Source organism: Hyperolius riggenbachi, chromosome 10, assembly GCF_040937935.1.
Source record: "Hyperolius riggenbachi isolate aHypRig1 chromosome 10, aHypRig1.pri, whole genome shotgun sequence".
NCBI lineage: Eukaryota > Metazoa > Chordata > Amphibia > Anura > Hyperoliidae > Hyperolius > Hyperolius riggenbachi.
Window position 1 is genome coordinate 161,930,313 of NC_090655.1, and position 19,582 is coordinate 161,949,894.

The window sequence follows — 19,582 nt, forward strand, 5'->3', positions numbered from 1 at the left end:
CCCCCACCATATAAGGCAGCAGCGTCGAACATGATCTCACTATGTCTGTGTGAGGAAACGCGGAAAAGCCGCCGCAAGTGCTCAGAGTGAGGCGGCTGTTTCCGCGTCCAACATGGCATGGCGGCACAACGCGAAGAAACCGCCACATGCCGCATGGGCAGAGCGGTGGAGTCCGCGTTGGATGTGACGGATTGCGTGCATAGCAATACTACTGACATTGTGGTTGGACGCGGGGAAGCCGCCGCTTGCTTGGAGAGCAGTGCGGCGGCCCCCGCGCCTGAATCAGCGGATACATTGCAAAACGTGTCTGGTGTGGCTGGGACTGCTAGTCCACACAGGTTCAGAAGCACGCGCGCGCTGAGAGGCAGAGCTTATATGACAGCCAGAGAAGAGTCAGCTGACCAAGCTGGTCAGCTGACATTTTTACCACCTTCCATTGGTCCAGCACTTAGGGGTGGCACTGGAGAGCGCTATAGTATATATACTGGGTGCTGGTCATTTCTCTGGTGTCTGGCGTCGCGATCACTACGTGGTAGCACTCAGACCTTGTCTGTTTCTGTGTTCTAGCATAGTTTCCAAAGGTGCTGATGATCATGGAGCTCACACCTTAGCATTAGGAATATTGAACTGTATTATTTGTTATGACCTTTTGCCTGCCTGACTATTCCTCTGAACTCTGATTCTGTACCTTGCTATTTCTGAAATCCTGTTGCCAAACTCTGCTCGTTCCTGGACTCTGTATTTGCCTCCTGATTCTGTACCTTGCTATTCTGATACTCCGTTGCCAAACCCTGCCTGTTCATTGGATTCCGTATCTGTCTCCTGAATCTGTACCTTATCTGTCTGTGTGTTAACGACCTGGCTTGCCCGACCTCGAGAAATACCCGATCGCCGTCGGGTCTGCTCTACTGCGAAGGCGCAAGTTTCCGGCGCCTGCGCAGTAGAGCGGACCCGACGGAGATCGGGTATTTCCGTCTATTTCCGTGCCGAAAGCAGCCACAGCGCCCCCGCTGGAGCCAGCAAAGGTAAATATTGAAGTCACAGTCGGGCCTGTCGCCGGCTGTTCGGAGGGCTGCAGCGAGACCCCCGTGGGACAGAGGACGGCGTGGGAAGCCTCATTAGGATCCGGAGGCTTCCCCCACCCGAGGTGAGTACCCCCCAGGGGAGGTTTTTCATGTTACAAAGTCTCTTTAAGTAGTAAAATCTGACAGCTCTTGACAGGTTTAAATTATGACTGTCCATCTCCTCATAGGGGGATTCTCAGGGATTTCTTCATTTCAAAAGCACTTATTTAATAGCTGTTGTTCAGTCCAACTGCCAAAACAGAGTACTTGCAAGTAGGAAGGCCAGTCAGCGCCCTTCCTCTAGCCATGCTACAGGGATTTGCTTACATGATGCGGAAAACTGCAGCATGCCATACAGCAACCTGTTGATTTCAATAGGCTAAATGTCCCCGTCAATTTGCATGTGGAGAGGCACAAATGCAAATGTGCTGTATCCAGACTCCAGTGTAGGGTATAAACTTCAGCTTTTTTTCTTTTTTTTTGCTCTTTAGGGGTAAACAAATACATCTACTGTCATTGTAATGTAGCTGATTAAAAAAAGTTAATAAACAGAAGCAGAAGTTTTTACTTACTCAACTGGCACTTGAATTATAGCAGGAGAGGTAGAGCTATTTTCTTTACCAGTTTCCTGCCCATTGCTGAGACTGGTATTCTGAAAAAGATTACTGAGCCCAGCTACCTTTCCTTTCTGGATGGCCCGAAGTGATTGTCGATGATATTCTGCTCGGGCCCTGCGGGCTTTGTGTGTGCGGTCTTCATCAGCTGCCTTTGACTTACGCACTGTAAAACAGAAACAGCGAACATTATGGTCTCAATTCGCTAAGCATTACAGCATTCGATAATGCAGAAAACAGATAATATCACCGGTCAGTAGAGTAGTCCCGAACGGTTTGGCCGTGAACTTATTCGTGCGAACATCACTGGTTCACGTTCGCGTCAAAACGCGAACTTTATGGCGAGTTAGATCCGCCCCTATACTACATGATTGGGGTAAACTTTGACCCTCTAAATCACAGTCAGCTGAAACATGGCAGCCAATCAGGCTGCACTCCCTCCTGGAGCCCCCCCCCCCCCCCACCATATAAGGCAGCAGCGTCGAACATGATCTCACTATGTCTGTGTGAGGAAACGCGGAAAAGCCGCCGCAAGTGCTCAGAGTGAGGCGGCTGTTTCCGCGTCCAACATGGCATGGCGGCACAACGCGAAGAAACCGCCACATGCCGCATGGGCAGAGCGGTGGAGTCCGCGTTGGATGTGACGGATTGCGTGCATAGCAATACTACTGACATTGTGGTTGGACGCGGGGAAGCCGCCGCTTGCTTGGAGAGCAGTGCGGCGGCCCCCGCGCCTGAATCAGCGGATACATTGCAAAACGTGTCTGGTGTGGCTGGGACTGCTAGTCCACACAGGTTCAGAAGCACGCGCGCGCTGAGAGGCAGAGCTTATATGACAGCCAGAGAAGAGTCAGCTGACCAAGCTGGTCAGCTGACATTTTTACCACCTTCCATTGGTCCAGCACTTAGGGGTGGCACTGGAGAGCGCTATAGTATATATACTGGGTGCTGGTCATTTCTCTGGTGTCTGGCGTCGCGATCACTACGTGGTAGCACTCAGACCTTGTCTGTTTCTGTGTTCTAGCATAGTTTCCAAAGGTGCTGATGATCATGGAGCTCACACCTTAGCATTAGGAATATTGAACTGTATTATTTGTTATGACCTTTTGCCTGCCTGACTATTCCTCTGAACTCTGATTCTGTACCTTGCTATTTCTGAAATCCTGTTGCCAAACTCTGCTCGTTCCTGGACTCTGTATTTGCCTCCTGATTCTGTACCTTGCTATTCTGATACTCCGTTGCCAAACCCTGCCTGTTCATTGGATTCCGTATCTGTCTCCTGAATCTGTACCTTATCTGTCTGTGTGTTAACGACCTGGCTTGCCCGACCTCGAGAACTGGCCTTACTGTTAGAGGCAGTTCCCAGACCTGTTAGTCAAACCCTCTCACTGGTGTCACTCACGCTCTGTCCTTCCTACTTTCAGCCTAGCCCCTCCTCCGGGAGAGTCTAGGCCAACGGAAGGAACATACTTCTGTGCAGTACTCCTTACTGCTTCTGTACCTTCTCCTGAGGTGCAATACTCAAAGTATTACTGTTGCACCAACACTCACATATCTCAGGTGTCCAGAGGTTAGTAGATATATCTGATTATCGGTGATACTGCAGACAGTGCTGGGCCGAAATTACACATTAGCGTAATTACGCATCGTAATTCACTACAAATGCACCGTAAGCGTTACGTGTAAGGTTACGGTATTACGCGTAATTAATTACGCGTAGACCGTGGGTTACGTTTTACGCGTAACAAATTACGCGTAAGACAGTAAACTCCCATTGAAATTACACAGTCTGCCGTAATCGCGTAATATTACGCTCCCGTATAATATAAAAAAGCCGCCGAATTTAAGGGTTAATAGCAAAGCCCCCTTAAGTGCTAAGAGCCTCAAATTTGGAGAATATATTAAGGAGATCAGAAGGAATAAGAGGGAAATTTTTTTTTTCAAAAAGACTTTATAGTTTTTGAGAAAATCGATGTTAAAGTTTCAAAGGAAAAATATATACATTTAAAAACCCGCCGACTTTAACGGTTAATAGCAAAGCCTGCTTAAAATTTAGGAACACCAAATTCACAGGGTATATTAAGGGGATCAGTGGGAATAAGAGGAAAAAAATTTTTTTCAAAAAGACCTTATAGTTTTTGAGAAAATCGATTTTTAAGTTTCAAGGGCAAAAATGTCTTTTAAATGCGGAAAATGTCCGTTTTTTTTGCACAGGTAACAATAGTGTTTTATTTTCATAGATTCCCCCAAGTGGGAAGAGTTTTACTTACTTCGTTCTGAGTGTGGGAAATATAAAAAAAAACGACGTTGGGTCCCCCCTCCCAGACCTCTTTAACCCCTTGTCCCCCATGCAGACTGGGATAGCCAGAATGCGGAGCACCGGCCGCGTGGGTCTCCACACCCTGACTATACCAGCCCGCATGGTCCATGGATTGGGGGGTCTCGGAAGGGGAGGGGCAGCCAAGCTTTCCCCTCCCCCTCCGAGCCCTTGTCCAATCCAAGGACAAGGGGCTCTTCTCCACCTCCGATGGGCGGTGGAGGTGGAGGCCGTGATTTCCTGGGGGGGGGGGGGTTCATGGTGGCATCTGGGAGTCCCCTTTAAAAACGGGTCCCCCAGATGCCCACCCCCCCTCCCAGGAGAAATGAGTATAGAGGTACTTGTACCCCTTACCCATTTCCTTTAAGAGTTAAAAGTAAATAAACACACAAACACATAGAAAAAGTATTTTAATTGAACAAAAAACATAACCACGAAAAAAGTCCTTTAACCACCCTGGCGTTCTGATTAAATCGCCAGGGTGGCTGCGGGAGGGTTTTTTTTTAATAAAAAAAAAACTATTTCATGCAGCCAACTGAAAGTTGGCTGCATGAAAGCCCACTAGAGGGCGCTCCGGAGGCGTTCTTCCGATCGCCTCCGGCGCCCAGAATAAACAAGGAAGGCCGCAATGAGCGGCCTTCCTTGTTTTGCTTAGATCGTCGCCATAGCGACGAGCGGAGTGACGTCATGGACGTCAGCCGACGTCCTGACGTCTGCCGCCTCCGATCCAGCCTTTAGCGCTGGCCGGAACTTTTTGTTCCGGCTACGCTGGGCTCAGGCGGCTGGGGGGACCCTCTTTCGCCGCTGCTCGCGGCGGATCGCCGCAGAGCGGCGGCGATCGGGCAGCACACGCGGCTGGCAAAGTGCCGGCTGCGTGTGCTGCTCTTTATTTGATGCAAATCGGCCCAGCAGGGCCTGAGCGGCAGCCTCCGGCGGTGATGGACGAGCTGAGCTCGTCCATACCGCCCAGCTGGTTAATATTCTTAATTAACCATTAATACTTACCTGTCCCTTTAAAAGCCAGTTCCCACGCAATATCCTCGGAAATATACTAATCAGTTACAATGTAACAAAGTTATTACAATGTAATGCCGTAATGCCGGCCGCCACATACACGCTAAGTCCCCGCCGGCTCCCGCCGTCCACTCCGCCCACACCTGTCACCCATATACATGCTGGCACCCATGGGTGCCAGCATGTATATAGGTGACATGTGGGAGAGGCGGGGAGGGCAGCGTAGCCGGCGGGACTTAGCGTCCTGCACACCCGACAGAGCTCTGAGCTATCTCAGAGCTCTCTAAAGCATCTTTGTATTTGGGCTCCAAGGAGCCCCATTGGTCCTTAGCAGACCAATGGGGTTCCTTCTGATTTGAAGGAACCCCATTGGTCTGCTAAGGACCAATGGGGCTCCTTGGAGCCCAAATACAAAGATGCTTTCGAGAGCTCTGAGCTATATAGCTCAGAGCTCTGTCGGGTTTAGGACGCTAAGTCCTCGCTGGCTCCGCTGCCCTCCCCGCCTCTCCCACATGTCACCTATATACATGCTGGCACCCATGGGTGCCAGCATGTATATGGGTGACAGGTGTGGGCGGAGTGGACGGCGGGAGCCGGCGGGGACTTAGCGTGTATGCGGCGGCCGGCGGGTGAGCGGCGAGTGACGTCGGGTGCGGTGGTGTTACAAAGTAACAAAGTTGTTACATTGTAATAACTTTGTTACATTGTAACTGATTAGTATATTTCCGAGGATATTGCGTGGGAACTGGCTTTTAAAGGGACAGGTAAGTATTAATGGTTAATTAAGAATATTAAAGGACTTTTTTCGTGGTTATGTTTTTTGTTCAATTAAAATACTTTTTCTATGTGTTTGTGTGTTTATTTACTTTTAACTCTTAAAGGAAATGGGTAAGGGGTACAAGTACCTCTATACTCATTTCTCCTGGGAGGGGGGGTGGGCATCTGGGGGACCCATTTTTAAAGGGGACTCCCAGATGCCACCATGACCCCCCCCCCCCCAGGAAATCGCGGCCTCCACCTCCACCGCCCATCGGAGGTGGAGAAGAGCCCCTTGTCCTTGGATTGGACAAGGGCTCGGAGGGGGAGGGGAAAGCTTGGCTGCCCCTCCCCTTCCGATACCCCTAATCCATGGACCATGCGGGCTGGTATAGTCAGGGTGCGGAGCCCCACGCGGCCGGTGCTCCGCATTCTGGCTATCCCAGTCTGCATGGGGGACAAGGGGTTAAAGAGGTCTGGGAGGGGGGACCCCACGTCGTTTTTTTTTTAATATTTCCCACACTCAGAACGAAGTAAGTAAAACTCTTCCCACTTGGGGGAATCTATGAAAATAAAACACTATTGTTACCTGTGCAAAAAAAACGGACATTTTCCGCATTTAAAAGACATTTTTGCCCTTGAAACTTAAAAATCGATTTTCTCAAAAACTATAAGGTCTTTTTGAAAAAAATTTTTTCCTCTTATTCCCACTGATCCCCTTAATATACCCTGTGAATTTGGTGTTCCTAAATTTTAAGCAGGCTTTGCTATTAACCGTTAAAGTCGGCGGGTTTTTAAATGTATATATTTTTCCTTTGAAACTTTAACATCGATTTTCTCAAAAACTATAAAGTCTTTTTTAAAAAAAAATTTTTCCTCTTATTCCTTCTGATCTCCTAATATATTCTCCAAATTTGAGGCTCTTAGCACTTAAGGGGGCTTTGCTATTAACCCTTAAAGTCGGCGGCTACCTAACATTGATCCATGCGTCAACTTTTCCGCTTGGCAGCATGACCTTACGCATTAATTGCTAGTAGGATTTTACGCGTAAGCCTATAACGTAACAACCTGAATTACGGTATTCTTACGCGTAATTGCGTAAGGGCAATGCGTAATTACAGACATGTACCGAAATTTAATGTCTATGCCGTAAGCGTAATTTCGTAATGCGTAATAGCGTAAAATTACGCGTAATGATCCGTAAGCGCAGCTTTTTCCATTACGACCAGCACTGTCTGCAGATCATCAATAATCGGGTATATTCTGTATTCTCGGTGATACTGCAGTTCACCGGTAATCAGACCCTCTCTGTGTTACACCGATCATTACAGAACGCCACACCAAAATGCAAATGGACGCACACACTGACCGTCTGGGCGCACTTGCCACTTCGGTGGAAAACATCAACTAAGTGCTGGGTAGTCACAAGACTATGATTCACGCCTTGTCTGGTTCTTTACAAACCCTCCAGATAGCAGTGGATGAGGTGCGATCCCCTCCTAGCTCTGACATACGTTTGCCTGTACCTGAGAAATTTTCTGGTCACAGATCTGACTTCCGAAATTTTAGAAGTAGAGTGTTATCTTACTTTGAGTTGAGACCCCGATCTTCTGGAACTGTGGCTCAAAGGGTCACATTTATTAAGACTTTGTTATCAGGCAATTCTCAGACGTGGGCGTACAGTTTGCCCACCGGAGACTTAGCCCTCACCTCAGTGGATGAATTTTTTAAAGTTATGGCAGTAATTTACGACGACCCAGACCTTGCTGCGACTTCTGAGCGGAAGCTCAAGCTTTTGCGTCAAGGCAAGGGTCCGGTCGAGGATTACGCAGCCGAATTTAGGAGGTGGTCAGTTTCAGCCAGGTGGGACACCTATGCACTCTTAGATTGTTTCTTATCAGGGTTGTCAGATGTGGTCTCAGATCTCATGTTAAGTCTGCCTGAACCAAAAATAGTCGATGAGGCCATTTCATCGGCCATTCGAGTCGACCGCAAGCTGCGCTATCAGAAACAGACCCGGGGTAGTAGTCATGTAAGAATAGTGTCCTACGCTGCGCCTCCAGTAACTCCACCTCCTCCCGTCTCGCCTCCACCCGAACCAATGCAAATTGGTCGGTCGAAACTATCCCAAGTGGAGCGAAGACGTAGGATGTCTGAGCAGCTGTGTCTTTACTGCGCAGAGGGGAAGTCATAGAGTACGTAGTTGCCCTAACAAGTCGGGAAACGCTACCGCCTATGAGTTGTAGGGGGTAACACCCTAGGCGCATGACTTTTACCCCTAGAAGATAAACGATTACTTCTTCCTTGTACTGTTACATGGGAAGATAAAACTGAGGTTTCTGAGGCTTTTGTTGATTCCGGCTCTGCAGCTAATTTTATGGATTTCGAATTTGCAAAGAAATTGGGTACCCCGGTAAAACCACCCATTCAGGTTACGGCAGTAGATGATTCCCCCCTGCAAAGTAATCATCCGCTGTCTCAGACACCAGAGGTGGAAGTCACTATAGGGGTGCTACATTAGGAGAAACTGCAGTTTTTTGTGTTACACATGACCACCTCCACAGTCATCCTTGGCATGCCATGGTTGCACCTTCACTCTCCACAGATCAAATGGGCCACTGGTCAGCTAGCTAGCTGGTCAGCTCATTGTTTTCAGCAGTGTTTAGGGAGGGTGACACTGGGCCAGACCAGGATTCATTTAGAGGGTGTACCAGTACAATATTCCGAGTATTCCGATGTGTTCTGTCCCAAGGCTGCTGATAAGTTACCTCCACATCGCCCGTTTGATTGCCCCATCGATCTCTGATCTGGTTGTATGCCCCCTAGGGGTCATCTCTACAATTTGTCTGGGCCAGAGAAAGTGGCCACGCAGGAGTACATTCGTGAAAATTTAGCCAAGGGGTTAATTCGCCCTTCCCGGTCGCCCGCTGGTGCAGGGTTCTTTTTTGTTAAGAAAAAAGACGGCGGCCTGCAGCCATGTATTGATTACCAGGGCCTGAATAAAATCACAGTGAAGAATCGCTACCCATTGCCCCTGATAGATGACTTGTTTACACAGGTTAACGACGCTAAGATCTTTTCAAAATTGGATTTACGGGGTGCATACAACCTGGTGCGGATTAGAAAGGGCGATGAATGGAAGACGGCCTTTAACACGCCCGACGGGCATTACGAGTACCTAGTGATGCCCTTCGGGTTGTGTAACGTCCCGGCCGTCTTCCAAGAACTAATTAATGAGGTATTCAGGGAGGTGTTGGGCAAATTCGTGTTAGTATACCTAGATGATATACCTTTTTTCTCAAACAACCTCTCTGAGCACGGGACACACGTCAAGTTTGTATTGGACAAACTAAGGCAAAACATGCTTCACGCTAAATTGGAGAAGTGCATCTTCGAGGTAACATCTGTCACCTTTTTAGGGTACATAATTTCCACCTCGGGCCTGTCTATGGATCCTGCCAAGGTCTCTGCTGTGTTGGAATGGCCTCAACCAGTGGGGTTAAAATCTCTTCAGAGATTTTTAGGCTTTGCCAATTACTATAGAAGGTTCATAAAGGGGTACTCCACTGTCATTGCACCCCTCACCAGTCTCACTAAGAAAGGGGCAGATACTATCCACTGGTCTCCAGAAGCTCTGCATGCATTGTCCACTTTGAAAGATTTGTTTTGCTCTGCACCCATCCTAAGACACGTTGACACCTCCTATCCCTTTATTGTGGAGGTGGATGCCTCGGAGGTCGGGGTAGGGGCTGTGCTGTCCCAGCGGTCAGGGTTGCAGGGTAGATTGCACCCATGTGCCTATTTTTCTCGTAGGTTCTCTCCGGCAAAGAGAAACTACGATATAGGCAACATGGAGCTCCTGGTCATCAAATTGGCCTTTGAAGAATGGCGTCATTGGTTGGAAGGAGCAGAACATACGATTACAGTTTACACTGATCACAAAAACTTGGAATACATCGAGGGAGCTAAGAGATTAAGCCTCCGTCAGGCTCGATGGTCATTGTTCTTCTCGAGGTTCAGATTTAAAATTACGTACACTCCGGGTAGCAAAAACATTAAGGCAGATGCCCTGTCCACTGCCCTCCGCCCCAGAGACCATTATCCCACAGAAACTGGTACTAGCAACAACTGAGACTTGGAAAGATTGGACAGAGACTTTAGGTCCCTTTCAGCAGGACGTCCCGGAGGGGAAGCCCAAGGGGGTTATGTTTGTACCACTGCCATTCCATCTTCAGATTTTACAGATGTTCCACTCACACAAAAATGCGGGACACCCTGGGGCCTCCAGAACACAGGATCTGGTTGCCAGGTGCGCGTGGTGGCCTTCTCTGGCAACAGATTGCAAGGAGTATAATAGAGACTGTGCGGTGTGTGCGAAGAGTAAGCCCTCCCGGCTGGCACCTGTGGGATCGTTGCAGCCCTTGTCCACCCCGAGTGAGCCGTGGACCCACTTGTCCATGGATTTTGTGGGTGAACTTCCCAGGTCTGAGGGCATGTCGGTCATTTGGGTGGTAGTCGACCGCTTTAGTAAAATGGCCCATTTTGTGCCTTTGAAAGGACTCCCCTCGGCCCAGGAGTTGGCCGATTTGTTCATCAGCCATGTTTTCCGATTGCATGGCATTCTGGAAAACATTGTGTTGGATCGGGGAGTCCAATTTGTTTCGAGATTTTGGAAGGCATTTTGTCACCAAATGGGCATGGAACTGTCATTTTCGTCGGGCTACCACCCACAGACCAATGGTCAGACTGAAAGAGTCAATCAATCATTGGAACAGTTTTTGAGGTGTTACGTTGCAGAAGCGCAAAATGATTGGGTCAAGTTTTTGCCCTTCGCAGAATTTGCGCATAATAATTTGAAAAGTTCTTCCTCGGGATTTTGTACATTTCAGATAGTGACCGGGAAGTTGCCTAAATTCTCCCCATTGCCAGTCGCCTCCACCCCGTTTCCAGCTCTGGAGGCCTGGCAAAGGTCATTTAAAGACATGTGGTGGATCATGAAAAATAATTTAGAAAAGGCGTTTCAAAGTCAAAAAGGTCAAGCTGACAAAAGACGTTCCTTAGAGTGGAGGTTTCAACCAGGAGACTTAGTCTCGGTGTCCACACGTCACTTGACCTTGAAACAGCCCTCAGCCAAGTTGGGGCCCAGGTTTGTGGGTCCGTTTCCAGTAACTAGAAAGATCAACAATGTTACTTATGCCATTGATCTTCCTGCCAGTATGCGTGGCGTAAGATCCTTTCATGTGTCCCTGCTTAAGCCAGCAGTCCATGTGGGTCCCACTCCTCCTCCTCCTGTGATGATAGATGAACAACCTGAGTACGAAGTAGAGAAGATTTTAGACTCACGCATAGTTCAGAACTCAGTACAATATCTGGTTCATTGGAAAGGGTATGGTATTGAGGAGAGATCATGGGTACCTGAAGGTCGCATGCATGCTGACAAATTAAGAAGGGTGTTCCACGCGTTGCATCCTGAGAAGCCTGGTAGGAGTTGTCCGGAGTCCACTCCTCAGGGGGGGGGGGGTACTGTGAGGAAACGCGGAAAAGCCGCCGCAAGTGCTCAGAGTGAGACGGCTGTTTCCTCGTCCAACATGGCGGCACAACGAGAAGAAACCGCCACATGGGCAGAGCGGTGGAGTCCGCGTTGGATGCGGCGGATTGCGCGCATAGCAATACTACTGACATTGTGGTTGGACGCGGGGAAGCCGCCGCTTGCTTGGAGAGCAGTGCGGCGCCCCCCGCGCCCGAATCAGCGGATACATTGCAAAACGTGTCTGGTGTGGCTGGGACTGCTAGTCCTCACAGGTTCAGAAGGACGCACACGCGCGCTGAGAGGCAGAGCTTATATGACAGCCAGAGAAGAGTCAGCTGACCAAGCTGGTCAGCTGACATTTTTACCACCTTCCATTGGTCCAGCACTTAGGGGTGGCGCTGGAGAGCGCTATAGTATATATACTGGGTGCTGGTCATTTCTCTGGTGTCTGGCATCACGATCACTACGTGGTAGCACTCAGACCTTGTCTGTTTCTGTGTTCTAGCATAGTTTCCAAAGGTGTTGATGATCAAGGAGCTCACACCTTAGCATTAGGAATATTGAACTGTATTATTTGTTATGACCTTTTGCCTCCCTGACTATTCCTCTGAACTCTGATTCTGTACCTTGCTATTTCTTAAATCCTGTTGCCAAACTCTGCTCGTTCCTGGACTCTGTATTTGCCTCCTGATTCTGTACCTTGCTATTCTGATACTCCGTTGCCAAACCCTGCCTGTTCATTGGATTCCGTATCTGTCTCCTGAATCTGTACCTTATCTGTCTGTGTGTTAACGACCTGGCTTGCCCGACCTTGAGAACTGGCCTTACTGTTAGAGGCAGTTCCCAGACTTGTTAGTGACACCCTCTCACTGGTGTCACTCACACTCTGTCCTTCCTACTTTCAGCCTAGCCCCTCCTCCGGGAGAGTCTAGGCCAACGGAAGGAACATACTTCTGTGCAGTACTCCTTACTGCTTCTGTACCTTCTCCTGAGGTGCAGTACTCAAAGTATTACTGTTGCACCAACACTCGCATATCTCAGGTGTCCAGAGGTTAGTAGATATATCTGATTATCGGTGATACAGCAGATCATCAATAATCGGGTATATTCTGTATTCTCGGTGATACTGCAGTTCACCGGTAATCAGACTCTCTCTGTGTTACACCGATCGTTACAGTCTGCTGCTGTAGTAGTGAGAGAAGGGAGAGGTTGCTGCAGAGACATAGGTAAAGCTTAGTTAGGCTCTTGTTAGGCTTGTTAGCTTGCTCCTTGCTAATACTTATTGCTAAAAAGCACCCCAAAACAGCTCTTTTTTTTGTGTGTGGCCCACTGACACTTGCATATACAGCCCTGTCTGCAGCAGCTGGCCCTTGCTAATTGCTATACTGTGCCAGGCCCAGCACATTCAGTGCCTACCTTTTCACTGCACCTGTGTGTGTGACATCTGCACATTTGTAATACCATTCCGTGCCGTGCATACCTTTCACTGCACCTGTGTAACAGCATGCAGTTTTATATACCAGTCACTGCATAACTGTTCACTGTACCTGTGTGTGTGACAGCTGCAACTTTGTAATACCAGTCCGTGCATACCTTTGAACTGCACCTGTGTAACAGCACACAGTTTTATATACCAGTCACTTCATACCTGTTCACTATACCTGTGTGTGTGATAGCTGCACATTTGTAATACCAGTTCATGCATACCTTTCACTGCACCTGTGTAAGAGCACACAGTTTTATATACCTGTCACTTTATACCTGTTCACTGTACCTGTGTGTGTGACAGCTGCACATTTGTAATACCAGTCCGTGCTGTGCATACCTTTCACTGCACCTGTGTAACAGCACGCAGTTTTATATACCAGTCACTACATACCTGTACCTATGTGTATGACAGCTGCACATTTGTAATACCAGTCACTGCATACCTTTCACTGCACCTCTGTGACCGCACATTTTTGTACCAGCAGTCACTGCAACCTTTTCACTGCACCTGTGTAACCGCAAATAATATTAGTCAAGTCCTGCCCAAAGACTAAATAAGTCCACACACGCAGCATCTCTGCCTGCACGTCGTGTGACTGCCTACCCCAGGACTAAGTCAGTCCCCACACAGCATCTCTGCCTGCATGCCGCTTGACTGCCTTCTCCGCCACCACCAACAGGGTCCAGGACTCCAGGTGGATTCCTGAATTCTTAAGGCTGCTGCTAGCAGCGACCGCTATAATAATTTTTCTGGTTCGTGTACATGCCTGCCTAATTTTTCTGGCTGCAATAACAAAACAAAAGACATGTACATGTGTCAATTCCCCTTCGTGATCATTACCTTGCTGCAGTGAAGGGGCTTGCGTATCACAATGAAGCAATGACCGGCTAAATGAGTGTGTTGGGGTTGGGGGGCACACCTGACCCAAGAAGATAATAAGATTGTTGCTTCATTGTGGACAGACCAAATTCGATCAGCTGGACACTCACTCACTGTTGTTCTGTCATTGAGCTACCTCAGCCCAACCATATGGGCTTGAAAACCGCCATCGCCTGCACTCTTGCCATGGTGCGCACCAGTCCAGCAGGCCGTCACTACACAAACAGCTGTTTGCGGTGCGCTATACAGTGATTTTAGTCTGTCAGTGTGAAGCAGTACACTAATTACACTACCTGACTGATGTATACACACGCAAGATGTTTTAAAGCACTTTAGGCCTCCAATTTAGCAATGCAATGTGATTTCTGCCCTTAAACCCTGGATTTTTCCCCGGGACTTTTGGTGTGTATCCCACTCCACCAAGGTGTTAGACCCCTTGAAACATCTTATCCATCACTTTTGTGGCCAGAATTAGTGTTTGTAGTTTTGAAAGTTCGCCTGCCCATTGAAGTCTATGGCGGTTCGCGAAGTTCGCGTAAACTCAAACTTTGCGAAAGTTCGCATTCGAAGTTCGCGAACCTAAAATCGGAGGTTTGAGACAATTCTACCGGTCAGTTTGCAAAATGCCAATTCACTATCACCGCACTGTAAAGTAAAATTACAGACTAGTGAGGTAAATTACCAACTTGTGCAGTAAATACCTCAAGGAAAGGCAGTTCACAACAATTAAAGCATTCAAATCAAGTAAATATGTTTGTTATTTATCTCCAGCTCTGATCAGTTAGTAACCCACAATCACCATGCTGTTGACCGATGTAGCAGAGAGCCAATAGGGAGAGACACACAGTCCTGCCAGTGATGCCAACTGTCCGTCTGTGTACGAACAATCCCTCTATTTCCCTTTAAATTTTGCATGTCTGTACTTGTCCGTAATTTAGAATTGGCATCCGTCTAGACAAGACAAGACAAATAACATTTATATTGCGCTTTTCTCCTGGCGGACTCAAAGCGCCAGAGCAGCAGCCACTATGGCGAGCTCTATAGGCAGTAGCAGTGTTAGGGAGACTTGCCAAAGGTCTCCTACTGAATAGGTGCTGGCTTACTGAACAGGCAGAGCCGAGATTTGAACCCTGGTCTCCTGTGTCTCCTGTGTCAGAGGCAGAGCCCTTAACCATTACACCCCAATCTAAATTTGTGAATTTTGCTGACCATGGCAAATTCTCATGTGCGCATGTGCAGCAGACGATCGTGGCTAGGAGAGTCCGCATCAGAAACATCAAGCAGCTGCCTACTCCTCCCTCTCTCCAATCAGTAGCCTCCTTTTTTTAGCTGGCACCTCTCTCCAGCCAGTAGAAGTGAGAGGCAGCCAGCCGAGTGTGCCACGCCCCCACAGCCCCAGCATCCAAGTCCCAGCCAAAACAGAGAGGAGAAAGCTCTCTATGGCTGCTAGCATGGCATGCATACCTTCCTCTCCTGCTTGCAACAAGTGTCTCATCCTGGTTGTCAGGAAAGAACATCCTTGTGCCTGTAATCTTCTGCACTATCCAGCTTTGAGAGAGCTGGTGAAAGAAACCCCCCAGAGCAAGGCGGAGCTGGGCGACGAGGGGGCATGACCTGGCCTGGGGGCTGGTGACCTCACTGCAGGACAAGAAAGGGCAGTGGAGGTCAAGGTGTGAGATTAGGGTGGGCAAGGGAGCTGGCCAAACAACAAAAGACAGGGAGAAGAAGTTTTACTTCCTCTTGGGATCCAGCAAGGAAGAAACCCCTCCCACCCTCCCCTGAAGCACCTGGCATCAGCAGGACAAACGTCGTGTGTTTTATTGTCACAGCATGACTTGTGGCGGGGCTCCGGACAAGGCCCATGTGGATGTTTAAGTTGAGCCGGCAGTGTTGTGTACCCATCGAGCTGTTATAACTGTGGCTGGTGGCTGGTACGGGTTGTGCTGCGGCTTGTTTAATTGGGCGGCCTTTGTCAGGGGACTCCGATGTGTTCTTTATTAATGCGTGTTTTTAACACTTTGGAAAAGTGATTTATGTAAAGGAAATTGTTTGATTTACTGTCAAATAAAATTGTTGGTTATGGGAATAAAAGCTGTGGCCAATTTAAAATCCAAATGTTGTCACAGTCTTTTATTTACCAAGTCAAAGCGAGGGCACCGATTGCCCCCTATCCAGGTCAAGTGCATTGACAGTTCAACTGGAGGATGTGTGGGAGGTATGGGGGCAGGGAAGCATTCCTCCAGACAAATAAACATTGCAAGGAGTGCTGTTTGGGGTCTGAAGAAGGGGAAGGAGAGAGTGTGCGATTGCTCCTTAGTCCCTATCAACAGGGGAGATACCTGCTGAGTTTTGTGTAATAGAATAACTTTTAACTGTTACCCAAATACTTGGCTCTGAAAGAACAAAGTAGTAATCAGGGCAAAATGGCATGATTTCCTTTGGTAATAAATACACTGTGCACTGCTTAGATGAATTTATAGCATCAGCAGCAGTTATGTGTGTGTATATCTGATGTAGGCTTACTTCCTGCTGTATAGCTTGCCTGAATCTGGAACATCCATACATAAGAAGGAAGGTTCAGATTTACTTAGCTGGGGCTTCTTCCAGCCCCCAGCAGTCTATCAGTTCCCTTACAGTAGATATGATTTGCTGCACAATGGCTTTGAAAGATCCGGCTACTGTGCATGTGTGAGCAAATCTGCGTGCCTCCTCTATTGTGCTCCTGTGACCCAGGAGTGTTCTGCACTTGTGCAGTTTACAGAGACTTAAACTGCACATCTATAGAACACTCCTGGCCGTTGGCGCACCATAGAGGAGGTACGCAGACAGCCCACGCATGTTCAGTAGCCGGATATTTCAGAGGAGATTGCAGCGCCATGGAGGGAATCAGAACGACAGTGAGGAACCTGATAGACTGCAGGGGGCTGGAGGAAGCCATCGGTAAGTAGATCTAATTTCTCTCTCCGTACACCCACCCCCTCTATATTTCTTTACAATTTGAAAATATTGTGATCGCACTACCCTTCAGAGAGTATGCTGTTGGCTCCACCCTTGACTCCACCCCCTGTCCCCTTGTCCATCCAAAAGGTTAGGTGTCCAGATTTTTTGGACCTTTTGTCCTGCAAAAATTGGAAATGAGTCCTGCTTCTCAGCCCATTTGATCTGATGCGGACTTGAGAATAACAGAGCAAGAGAAAGAGACCTTAAAAAAGGCTTGTCTGTATCCCTTTACATGTGCATATCTACAGTCCTGCCTATAATTATTCATACCCCTGGCAAATCTTGACTTAGGGCTCAAACCCACTAGCAGCCTTTTCTACGCGCTAGTGATTTGAAAAAGCTCTTGGTAATGCAATGCTATGGGGGATTTTATAAAATCACATTGCTCCAGTGGGATCACATCCATAGTGTTACATTAGAAAGAGCTTTTCAAATCACAAAGCGCTCAGAAAATCACTCCTAGTGGGTTCCAGGCCTGAAAGTTACTTTTATTCAACCAGCAAGTAATTTTTTTGATGGGAAATTATATAGTAGTCTCCCAAAAGATAATAAGACGATGTACAAGAGGCATTATTGTGTGTGTGTGGGGGGGGGGACAAAAACATTTCTCAGTTTTTATTTACATTTGAACAAAAAGTGTCCAGTCCGAAATTATTCATACCCTTCACAAACTGTCAAAGTCTGTCAGAAAATCCAAAGTTCTATACCACTCCAAATAGTCCAAGCTGTTCTAAAGCATCCTAATTACCCTGATTAATTGGGAACAGCTGTTTTAATCAACTCAACAGGTGAAAAACAGCAGCTCTCTGCAGCTGGTTTGTAGGCAGTCATGGTAAGACAAAGGAGCTCGGTGAGGACCTGCGGGTGTGCATTGTGGCTGCTCTCAGTCAGGAAAGTGCCACAAGGCCAATTCTAAATGTTTTCAAGTTCCAGTGGCTACAGTATTAAAAAATACAAGATGCTTTGCACTGTGAGAAATCTCAGAGGACGTGGCTGGAAGCCAAAAGTGACACCTGTGCTGGTCAGGAGCAGTGTTGATCGAACACCCAGATATTCGGGCTCGGGTCGGCTCGGCCGAACATGGTCCGGATGTTCAGGATATTCGGCTGAACACGGAGCCTAATTGAAGTCAATGGGGACCCGAGCATGCCTGCAGAAACTTCTGAAAAATGGGTTGGAAATAGTGATGGGGCATTTTACACATAGATCTTAGGCTAGAATAAAAGCAGGGACTCATGTTTGCAGAGCAGTGCGCCAATTATTCTTGACTGCCAATAAATACAAATAAAACAAACTAGCCGACCCGCGGCGTAGCATATGCCACATACGAGGGTAGAGGGCAGGAAGGGGGTATTGGGCACAGCGGTGGGGAGGGCGGTTGGACCCCCCCTCAATTGGGTCCCCCATGTGCGCTCCCCCTCCAGCTTAAGCTCAGCAGGATTCAGGAAACCCCCCCTCACCTTGGTCCCCCATGTGCACTCCCCCTCCTGCTTAACCACAGTAGCAGCCGCCACTATTAGTAAGAGGCAGCGGGCGGGGATGACTCACCTCTTCCGTGTTCCATCATGCGTTCCACTGTCGTCACTTCCTGCAATGCCGCACACTGTATTGGTGTAATTTGCCTTTTTAAAACAAAAGGAATTCTGCAATAATTCAGCTATAAGTGAACATTTGTGGTTATCCACAATGCACTGCTACTAAATATGAAAATTACCCCTTTCCCCCCTTGGTAAGCCAAGCAAGCATCTAGAGACACTGGTGTATAGCAAGCATATAGCTTTAAAGTTTACACAGTCATATCAAACCCACATGTAGACAGCCAGTTTCAGACTTTTGGTCCTCATCAGTACATGGCAGGGATTGATACGGCTGTATGAGATAGGGCTTGGACCAGTACAACAGAGTAACCAAGCAGCTGAGGGTGACCCAAACCACTCGTAATGTATAGGGGAATGAAAGGGATCAAAAAGATCTCCTACTAAAAAAAGCAAAGCTTGGTATAATTTGCCTTCCTAAATCAGAAGGAAATATGCAATAATTCAGCTATAAGTGAACATTTGTGGTTACCCACAATGCACTGCTACTAAATATGCAAATAATTCCTTTTCCCCCTTGGTAAGCCAAGCAAGCATCCAAAGCTGCTGGTGTATAGCAAGCATATAGCTTTAAATTTTACACAGTCATATCAAACCCACATGTAGACAGCCAGTTTCAGACTTTTGGTCCTCATCTGTACATGGCTAGGATTGATACAGCTGTATGAGATAGGGCTTGGACCAGTACAACAGAGTAACCAAGCAGCTCAGGGTGACCCAAAATACTCGTAATGTATAGGGGGATAAAAGGGACCAAAAAGACCTCCTACTAAAAAAAGCAAAGCTTGGTGTAATTTGATTTCCTAAAACAGAAAGAAATATGCAATTACTCAACTAAAAGTGAACATTTGTGATTACCCACAATGTGCCGATACTAAATATGCAAATTATTCCTTTTCACCCTTAGTAAGCCAAGCAAGCCTATAGCTTTAAGTTTTACACAGTCATATCAAACCCACATGTGACAGCCTATTTCAGACCTTTGGTTCTCATCACTACATAGGCTATCATTCATAAAGCATTTCCACATGCGGAAATGCTTCAAACAGCTGACTTTCCCGCACACGTAGCAAAATCTGCATTCATAAAGGCTCCTTCCGCATCAAAAGCTGACATTACCGAGCAGAGCGATAAATCACCGCCTTGTGCGGTGATTGTTGTAAAAAATGTAGCAAAATGTTAATTCATAAAGATCACCGCAAGCGATAGGAGCTCCCTCTGATGTGGCGATAACAATGTTAAGTGAATGGAGACACAGAGTCCTCCCAGGCAGCTGCAGTAGAGCAGAACTCGGAGAAATGTATCAACTCGGCAGCTTCCGTGT

General features: G+C 47.7%; 1 protein-coding gene across 1 annotated transcript in view; it reads right to left on the reverse strand.

Moving 5' to 3' along the window:
- Positions 1 to 19,582, reverse strand: part of SH2D4B (SH2 domain containing 4B) — a 1,318,135-nt gene that overhangs the window by 306,724 nt on the left and 991,829 nt on the right. The window contains exons 5-6 of the mRNA XM_068258963.1: positions 1,637 to 1,844; positions 1,392 to 1,426 (exon numbers count right to left, since the gene is read on the reverse strand). Of these exons, the coding sequence (XP_068115064.1) occupies positions 1,392 to 1,426; positions 1,637 to 1,844 (243 nt within the window). The remainder of the gene's footprint in view (positions 1 to 1,391; positions 1,427 to 1,636; positions 1,845 to 19,582) is intronic.